Genomic DNA, 10807 nt, shown 5'->3' with positions numbered 1-10807 from the left:
AACCACCTGCAAATAATCGATTAATGGCAGACCAAACAATGGTAACGATCAACGGCCCATGTACAGGGGTACGGTCACAGCTAGGTAAAACACTGAGACCGGAACACAAGGCCTAATGTAACGTTCAACTATGCGCCTGCAGACATGTGTCCTGCCAACAGCTCGGTGAAGAAGGAAACGTCACCCATGGGTGAATAGAACTCTTCTCCACTCACGTGCTCCCTGGAACATGTGTTAGAGGTATATGGTTCGAATCCATCGGTCTTGACAAGCTGCGAGGCACCAGATCGAAGCATACCTATAGCTCTGCATCGGTCATTTTCCCCGAGGCACTTCATCACTTCTTAAGACTTCATTGAGTGGAAAAGATAAGCGTCCAATTGTCTGGAACATTGATGGCGATTACTGGGAATTGAACATAGTTTATTTTCCTTTAACGTATTTCAGGAAGCATCAATGTCTATGGCATATTTCTAAACAATTACAAAGTCAACAAAACTATCTTATGGCCTGGATATAGATGGTTCTGTCTTGTATTTAGCAATACTACTAGCTGACGTCATTCTGTCCTGTATAAGATATGTCTTATCAAAAACAGCAGATTCTACCGAGAAGCATTTTAGGGATACTATAGAAATGGAAAAATATGTGACCAGAAAAAAATAGCAGTATTTCGAATGTCCATGAATGTAGCGCTGTATTAGATATGAACTACAGCATACCAAAGCCTACTTTTGTTGTTTTGAAAGGTGAATACCTTGTATATCCATGACGTATACCATATACACTAACTGAGATAATTTGATAGAATTTTTTAAAACCAAAACCACTGTTCACTATTAGACAACATGTCATACCAGAAGACAGATTCTTTACCAGCAGCCATTCTGTTAATTCACTGTTTACACCATAGCCTCTAAAACCATGTATTATGCCGTATTCTGTCTACGTACGCTTATTAAATATCAGATAATACTATTCATTACTAGTACTGTTAGTTATTAAAATATTGACTCTTGATAATGCACACGGCTAGCTGGTGGACGGCTAAGTGATCTGTATAAAGTCCCGATTAGTATTCGTGAAACAACGAGTTCACACGAAACAATTGTGTAAATGCTTAATCACATCCCATTCGAAGACTTTCGCTGTTACATGTAATCAGTTAAACTGGTCGATGATCTGAGTAGAGAGTGCGATCGTGTGACACTGATTTTGTTGAAACGCTGAAGCATTCTTTGCACATACATGATTCGTATTTTCAAGACAGGATAGAAACGCCACGCCCTATCCAGTCTCTATTTCTAGACACTTGGGATGTTGCAGATAGTACGTTTATCCTAAATGTCCAACTTCAGGACCGTCCTGCATGTTGCGACATAAGCATCCGTGTTGCCTCTCTTCTTCTGAGGGCCTTTCAGAAAAGCAGCAATCCTTTCCTGTGACACCATCATTGATTTGAAAGCCTGAAATACAACAGTGGAGTAGAAGGACACGATAACACACATTATTACATTCTAAATTATATGACTGTAGCGTATTTGGAACAGATACCAGTACTTCTGGGAGTAGGTACACCTATCTTATATTTGTCTTGGCCATGTTCACACAAAGATTTAACATACTTAGATAGGTAATTTTGTAATGATTGTAATTTCTTTTTCAATTGAAACTTAATTTCAATCGAGGGAATTTGCATTTCGTAACATCATATTCTGTCATAGTGAAACGTGTCCCAGGTAGAGCAATAATAACACCATCAATAGACTCCAGGTGTGGATATCCTTTCATAACAAACCACCATCTTGATCACGTGTGTTGACACCAAGCTGATGTGTAACTGAAATACCGGCCTTGATTCCAACTCACTCACTCACGAACAAACGAACGACAAGGACTGACCTTCAGTGACGGGTAGTCTGAGAGTGTCTCCTCTCCGAAGTATTCCGTCACACTGAGCAGAACCTCAATCAGGCCAATATCAGCCAGGCTCATTGAGTCGCCCACCAGAAAACCTGTCCCGTTCTTTTTCAGGACCTAGGTAGGAAAAAAATAAAATTGCATTATATTATTTCTGTTTGGATTCAGCAGAGGTCAGTGGTGTTGAAGTTGCATTTTTAAGAGAAGCTTCTAGAACAACTTTATGGAAATATTTATGGATATATTGTAAGCCATATTACATTACACCAGCGGTTGTGTTATGTTTCACCCTGGATACACTCAAGCATATGCCTAGTCTGGAGACTTGACCACTTGCTGCCATGTGAATATTATTTTTCACTGATCTTATTGCTATTTCAATTGAATTAGAGCCAAGCATACATGCGTTTACATGTATTTCTTTAATTGCTGACATTCAGACTTGTTGAAAGAACGATAATTCATTGGAACATTCCATCTACATCTATTCTACCAATCACAGCAAATTCTATGTCAGCGTTACCTCGATCTAAAGCGAGATTTCGAATGCGTTTCGTCTTCTCAAAAATATATATTTTATAATATAGTGTTGTGATATGTCTCAGTATAAGTGTATAACTATGTTATTTCTTTCTCTTCGATGTAAACAAAAGGTGCACGTTATTTGAGTGTAAGTGTGTTATGACACAACAATACACTGGGTTGGGGCTTTCAGTGTTCACTACTTCTCATTCTTCTGAATCATGACATTAGGACTATCAACAACAACATTCATCCTGTGTACATCTAACCTGGTCAAAGATGGGCAGATAACGAGGTAGAGCTTTAGCTTTGGCTGTTGCTAACACCTCCTTTGGATCCAGGAAGCCGATCTTGAGAAAGTACGAGTAAAAGTCACGAGTTCCTTCGTAGAACATGTCAATCCTGAAAATTAATGCATACTTTCAGCGTACAAAATGTACCAAAAATAGTAGGAAGCTGGTCATTGAGGACCAAGCTGAAGCTAAACTGAAAAGAGGAGTTGATTTATTAATTCGATCCTTCTACTCAAAACCAGAATACACCTTAAACACTTTCAGTTTGTAATGGTGTAAAGTAATGTGAATGTGCTAAATGGGTTATTTTATTGTAAAATCACATAAATGGCATCACTAATATATTGCATGCTTCTGATATATTTCAATATGGATTTTTTTACAAAATGTCCAGGGTATTCGATGTACACATGAACACCTGGTGACACTACAAGACATTTAAACCAATATTACCATACGTTTCGGTTATTTAGTGTTCTGCTATTCTTCATGGCACGGAAGAATCGTAAAGGAAAATGGTAATTTGAAGACAATAATCATTTCACAACATAACGCTATTTCCTTCATGTACGCTCTCATAACTGAAGCATTCTATTATGGTTGAAGGTGGACGTCTGACGCCACACCAAGACTACGTATAAATCATGATGCATCATCTCCGTAACAGATTTGTTGCAGCCTCCACTAGCAGACAGTTGCTCAGGCGTATGGAATCGACTTTGCGCCGCGGGTATCCGAGCGAGACGACCCTGCGCAGGACCTATACTGACCAAACTTCATCGTGCTCAAGGATTTCGTGGAACAGGATTGTCACGCTTCACATTGCGCTTTGCTGATGACAGGGAATGGATGTGACACAGGAGACAGGAACGTCATCCTCTGTGGTGTGTTCGTGAAGATGTCCGATTTGGAAGGGTCAGTGTAATGTTTAGGGGAGAATTTTATGCCAACGGCCGATCTCAACTGATTGGGAATCGTCTTGCTAGTATCAAGACAAGCTTTGACCCTAGTCCCCCTGCCATTCACGCAGCTGACATTTTAATATGACAACAATACGATCCATTGGCAGTTCTGATCCGCAACCTCTCACGTGAGACTGGTGATGACACCATGGACTAGCCTTCGCGTTACCCAGACTTCAGCCCAGTCGAAAACACATATGGGAAGACCTGGGAAGACAAATGTGACAGCAGATGAATCAAACCCAGACCTTTCAAGAACTTTTCAAGCACTTGTTTACCAATGGCGGCAGCTTTCAGTAAGAGTGTTCCGACAGGTAGTCATGTCCATGGGAAGAAGTTGTATGGCGATCACGACCTCTCTATAAAGTCACATGCTATTGACATCTTCTGTTCCAACAGTCATCAATGTTATTATTACCTGATTGATAACAGTGTGATAGACGTCTATTCTCATAATAACGCACATACCAATTTCATTGTGGGATTGTATTTAACAAGTGTCCAGTTTTAATTCGGTTGAGTATACATTCATGATGTGTATGAGCAGTCTTACTAATTAAGTCAAGCTGATGTCAAAACCGGATATATATGTTTTCTATATCTGTCATGGCAGCTGTTTTAAACTGATCAAAAAACATTTGTCGGGATTTTACGGAGACTGCAAATGTATGGACGAACGGTAAACCTTCCTGTGACCATTCATGGTGTGGTTTGTAATCTGATGTTGACCATACGTTGACCAACTTAATTGTAAATATGTAAGAATTTTTAGCGTACCCTATGTTCAAGCTCACTTAGATTTTTCTTCATTTGAGTGCCCATCTAATCCTCCCTTCCTGGCCACGTATCTCACAATGGCGGGAGTTTGCACCAGCTCCAGCCCATCAATCTCCAACAGGGGCACCTGATGAAATATTAGTTTCCCATCTGTAACAAACATACATGCAGCATATATTTAGATTATCTCTATTTGTAAAACATGGAATGGACCTAAGAAATAACTTGTTGAATGGGATTTCAGATTTACCTTACTCTAAAACGTCCTCCTGATTACCACCAATTGTTAAATGAATGCTAGATTTTTGTCATTTCCACTGTATCTACTAATCGGTATATTCTCAACCAGTGTATTTATGTAAACATGTATGTGGGCTGATGGCCTTTGATACAATAAAACACCTTTTACTTGACTTGACTTGACATAGAGCTATCACCTGTTTATATGCAAGTATAATGCAGGATTTTAATTTACTTTACTTTGACTGTATATGTTATAGTGTGGTTGGACTGTATGTCGTGGTTGGGTGGTTGCATGGTGTAGGAATCAGTCAAAAAGCATGCAAGGTGATGTTCGGTCAAACGCTTGGGAAATGTGACAATATAAGGTGCATGACAGGTGTATTAAGTGCAGTCATTGGAGAACACACTTCCAATATGGCTGGTTGAAGAAGTGGCTGGTTTTATCTCATGACGTAAGTAGACTTGAATTATTTAGAAATGTTTACAAATATGTATCGCGTTGCTTCATAATGTTCCATAATTATAGGAATGTACAGATAGTTGTGTGGCATAGTGAATTATCAAATGCAGTAGCACTTATGTGTAAATCTCACCACTGAATTGTAAGTGAATTGTTGTATAGATGGCGGTCGTAAAAGTATGTATAATATTGCAGTAACAATGTGTTCAGATGGTTATTAGCATAATCGCTTGTCTGTGTGTTGATAACGTTCGTTATTCTTAGTGAATTGTAATGCTGTAAACATTCTGAGTATATAATCGAATAATTGATAAGGTGGGGTGAGGTGAAATTGGGTTTAACGTCGTGCTTGAGAATATTTCGCTCATATGACGACGTGCATGCGTGTGTATGTGTGCGGCTGCTTGTACTAGCCCAGACTAAAGCTGGTTTTATAGTGCTAGCCCACTGAGATACCATGCCGCAGTGAAGCATGAATACCCCACTCAGACACATTATACTGACTCCGAGCCGACCAGTCCTTGTTGTACCCATTAATGCCGAGCGCCAGGCAGGGACCAACAAGTACCATATTTTGACGTCTTTTGTGTGGTCTTTTGTATGACGCGGCCGGGGATCGAACCCACGACCTTCCGCTCTCCGGGCGGACGCTCTAACCACTACACCACGGAGGCGGTCGTATAATTGATAAGCACACCCTATACTGACATTGAAAATTGTTACACTCGCACCTTCTGGGCGCGTCGCTCAATCACTGCTACTGAGTATGGGTTTCGTTGATGAATTTGGATGATGAACGTTGGTCAGACGAATGATGGAATATATTTTAAGTACCAACATTTACACCACTATATATTTTGCAAAGTTACTTATTTCTGGGAGAATAAACATGATTACCTTCCAGTAACTTTTCATATTCTTGCCTCTCTTGGAGCAATGTTTCGGTGAACTGAAAGAGACCTTGAGTTAACTGTAACGTCAAATTGCCTTCAAAATGTATACTGAACAGCAAAAGAAACGCAAGTCTGACTTTTTGTCAAGTTTTTAAATAAAAGACTACTAAAATATTTGTCTCATCATATATTCTATAAAAAAAACACTATCAATTTAACAGCTGGAAATTGCTGTTGACATTGAATTGCAAGAAGTTCAAATTGATCACAGTCCGTCCAATGGAGATACCCCTGAACGCGAAAAGTGACAGTCTCTTTAGTAGCGCTTATAGCCACCTTGAGCTTGCACACGGGCCGTGCAACGTTGCCTCATTGAGTTCACTATGAAAATCTGAAAGAAGGCCTGAGGCAAGTGGTTCCACTCAAACACAAGTCTCTGTTCAAACTGTGCAAGTGTGACTGGCTGTCTACCTGCAGCAATCCCACGTCCAATTTCGTCCCAGAATGTTCAATGGGAGCCATATCCGGGGAAAGAGACAGCCATGGAAGAATGTTAATGTTGTTCTGAGCCAGATAATCGATCGACACCCTTGCTGTGTGAGGGCTGTAAACGTCGCTGGCGTTGTTGACGTGTCAAAATTGGCCCCACATATGGCCGTCGGCAGTGGATTCCGGCAGCTCGAAGACGGCACCTAATCGTATCGCTGGACACTCCCCTTGACCCATGAACTAAGGCTGCTGTTACTGTTGCTGCTGGGGTTCGGTTCCTTAGATGAGTGACCCGGATGAACCAATCTTGCGCATGAGTCCTGTACGGGGACGATCAGTAGCAACCCCGGTTTGCTGATGACGTTGAGCAAGTCTTGTAAGTGTGGTAAGATGACAGCCCAACTGTCTAGCTACAGCGGTTGCAGAGCTACTTCCATGCAACTTTCCAATGGCCATTCCTCTCTGCTCAGTCGTTAGTCTAGGCACCGTTTGTGTGGCGTGTACACCTCCTAGCGTCAATACTGAACTGTTTTTTGACGCAAACTTTTATAAAGGAGACATCAGAGTGAAATGCATGCTTTCCATCCAGAACCGTCGATGTACGTGCTAAAATTATGGTTTTTCTGCACCGTGGGTGTGTTTGTACGAATGTTTCATATGGACGTCAAATTGTATGACATCATATCATCTGGAATCATTACGTCACTTTACCATGACATCTGGTGTCCACCGATGTGATCTTGCTGGAATATTTCTAAACTCACTAACTCTCTCCATTAAAATATATTCGGGGTCTTATAATGTAGTTAAGACGGCACTGCTGATGTGCATTGTTGCAGTTGGTTATTAATCTTTGCAACGACGTCGTGCGTGGACCAGCTAAAGTACTGTCGGAAATGCTAGAAAAATGCTTTTTGACTTATATTTAAAATTCAGAGGTAATACAGTTACTTAAATAACAAATATCACTTTAAGAAACATCTACCTAATGTAGACCGAGGGAATAAATTTTGAGACATGCCCTAAAATGCGTTTTTACTGATGAAAATACCAAAAACTTAGAAAAATAAGGGGTAATGGGACGTTATTTGATACAAACATTAACTGCCTGTGTTACGTCATCAGCATGCACGGTATCGACAGGTGAAATTGACACCGGAGCACCCGCTCGGGCGAGGGGTCATCTCAATAGATGTTTTCTTAAAAATGTTGAATATGTGTACGTATAGTATACGTATTGGTTATGTAAGGGATCATTTGTGTATGTGTGTTTGTTGTGAAATAAACATACGAATTACTGTACATTGGAAAGAATCCTATCACTTGTGTTATCTTATCGATTGATTGTAGAAATGTGCAACGTTTTAATGATGTTTTGCATGTCAACAGTATATTTCATTGCAAAAATATGGATGTAATTCGGTCAGTTTAATCTAGTTGTGAACATTGACCAAAGACTTAACGAAGTCACTGGTGTAGATTCTTTAGAATATATATATTCTTCTTCTCCTAAAGTTTGTAGACCGCCCGTCTAAGTACTCCCTTGTCAAAGTTGTCAAGGATGGTTTTACGTCCCGGTTTTGCTTTTGAGACGGTCCCTGTCTTGTCTGATTCGTTTACAATATTGTAAACTTGTTGGTCACACATACCAATAGCTCTACTAGTTCTGTAATAAACCATTTCTATACTAATGAAAGGTTTACCTCTGTCTTTTTCAAGCACAAAAACCTTATAAACCTTTGCAACAATCCTCTGCAAATAGTTGGCCATAGTGGACGCTGTGATAAAGATGTGCATGCATGACGGGAAACTTATTTATCAAGACTTAACATTTATATTAATATTTCTTCAATAAAGAAACGATAATTAAGTAAAGTAACAAAACATTCAACATTTATTTGTTTTAGAAAAACGTTAATTTATATTTTTACACCACCTGTATTATTAGCATAAATGTAAAGACTATTTCAGATTCCTGTTGTTGAACTCTGAAAAAACACAAGAAAAAAAATGGTGATTTAGGAAGGATTTTACTACCACTTCTTTCAATTTCTCCTCAACCCAAGGATCCCCATGAGTGTATAGATATTTCACGCATCTATTGTTCTGTTCGAGTTCTTATTGTTGATATACATAATGCATCTTGCATGTGACATATTTATTCATGAGAACTGCAGGAATAGGCCGTATTTTGATATTATCCATTTGTGCTTTATATTAATGTAATTGCATCTGACGCGTGAAGAGATACATTTTTGAAAGTTGGGATCATGTTTAAAGTAAGTGTTTTCTATTCGCCGTCCTATGCAATCAACTGGGAACCAATTCTATATAATAGTATAACTTCACTCATCTTCATCCTTTTTGTTCTAAGTGTCAAAAATTGATATTGACTGTCATATTTGCCCCTAGTATGGCTAGCATTTTCTAAAATACTGTTTTAAGTGTATGTTTTACTGTTATCCACAGAAGCGCAAATAATGTTTCCCTTTTCACTGTTTGTATAAACACAAATTACATAGACCTACGTTACATTATGGATTAAAAAAAAGTTTACAGGACTCACTGACTGACTGGGCAGGGTTTATTACATGTCATAAAAGTGAACTCTTGCCAGGGAATAATACACATATCGTTGTAGAATACATTCTCTAATTGGTACCGTCTAGTTAACACCTGTCACAAGGGATGGGCCGTTTGGGTTTATGGTCAGAGATGGTGTTATGCAATTGATGTATTCACGAAATATCATGAACTTGTTAATAGATAATTGCTTATGTTGTCCACACACGGGCGGACTTAGGCAAAAACGGTGGTAACTTCTTTTGCCAGTCGGGCAAGTTATTTATTTTAAGAGTAAGAGGATTATGAGGCATGGTCGACTGGGTTTGTTTGTTTAACTAATCCCACACGGCCTTCACTAGTAGAGGGAATGATTTTGGTTCAGTTATTACATGGCTGTTCTCCATACATCTCCATGTATCTAGAGCAGCAATAACTAACAATGTTGTTTTACTGTAAGGTATATAAGGTGCCATGTTATGGCAAGTCTTCACTTTATCCCATGATGGCAAATGCTTTGGTGAACGTTCAGTTTGTTCCAAATGGTCGAGGTGGTAGAAGTTTAGTGTATCAGGGATATAAGTTTCGAATTATAACTAGCAAGCGTGATACAACACATTGGAGATGTTGCTATCCTTCTTGTTGAGCAACGATTAACACCAGGGACGACTTGATCAAAAGCTACAGAGACCATTTCTTTGTCGCCCTCAAGGATACAGTGAGAACAGACCACAGGCCATTTACACAAGTGACACAAGTGGACTATCATTTGTATTTTTATGTTCGCATACATAAATTGATAAATTACTAATCACAATCATACATAACACATAACATACATAACTGTACACAATGTTTAGCATTATGTAACTGCGTAAATATAAGAAATTGATAAGGTACTAATCACAATCATACATAACACATAACATACATAACTGTACACAATGTTTAGCATTATGTAACTGCGTAAATATAAGAAATTGATAAGGTACTAATCACAATCATACATCATCAATGTCCACAATTATGGTTCATAAACAACTGACTTTAAAGTCAAATAAGATGAGAAACAGCATCTCCATATTCTATCATGGTCTTCCTTCCTGCTTGAAGATAGTCTTTTTCTCTCTGTAGTCTATCGTTAAGTTCTCTGTATTTTCGTTTACTGGGTCATTTATGTATGCTGAACATGAAAATACAAATGATAGTCCACTTGTGTCTTTCTTGGCTTGGTCATCTCCTTAGTGAATGAATGAATGAATGAATTGTTTATTAACGTGTCACGCATAAAATTACAAGGTATACACACAATAAATATACAAAGATAAAATAGATTATGCAGGGCCTCAATAGGCCGAAGAGACACGGTATAAAACTGTAAAATATAACTTATTTCAATAAGATAAAATAACCGTACAGTACAATGTATATATAAGGTACATAAAATTGTAAAAATATTTAATAAAATAATGACTAGATAGAATTAGTTGAAATATTAGTCATCCCCCACCCACCCCCACCATCGTCTTGCTAATTAACATGGTCTGGTGATCATCTTAATCCCTAAATAAACAACTTGCCCGACTGGCAAAAGAGGAACACCCTGCAAAAACAACCCAAATGAATTCCTTCTTTAATAAATTATAGTGTAACTAATTAATTTGGTCATTTACAATAAAAGGTGAC

General features: G+C 38.7%; 1 protein-coding gene across 1 annotated transcript in view; it reads right to left on the bottom strand.

Annotated features, from left to right (window-relative positions):
• Positions 1-406: 406 nt before the first annotated feature.
• The window catches only part of LOC124280615 (glutathione S-transferase A4-like), a 31407-nt gene continuing 21006 nt past the window's right edge, over positions 407-10807 (bottom strand). Inside the window, exons 6-10 of the mRNA XM_046716597.1 lie at positions 6075-6126; positions 4492-4624; positions 2712-2844; positions 1903-2037; positions 407-1466 (exon numbers count right to left, since the gene is read on the bottom strand). Coding sequence (XP_046572553.1) covers positions 1341-1466; positions 1903-2037; positions 2712-2844; positions 4492-4624; positions 6075-6126 — 579 coding nt within the window. The 3' untranslated portion in view covers positions 407-1340. The remainder of the gene's footprint in view (positions 1467-1902; positions 2038-2711; positions 2845-4491; positions 4625-6074; positions 6127-10807) is intronic.

The sequence above is a fragment of the Haliotis rubra genome, unplaced genomic scaffold (assembly GCF_003918875.1).
Source record: "Haliotis rubra isolate DU_JTF1 unplaced genomic scaffold, ASM391887v1 Scf27, whole genome shotgun sequence".
NCBI lineage: Eukaryota > Metazoa > Mollusca > Gastropoda > Lepetellida > Haliotidae > Haliotis > Haliotis rubra.
This window is presented reverse-complemented; position numbering and strand designations above follow the sequence as displayed.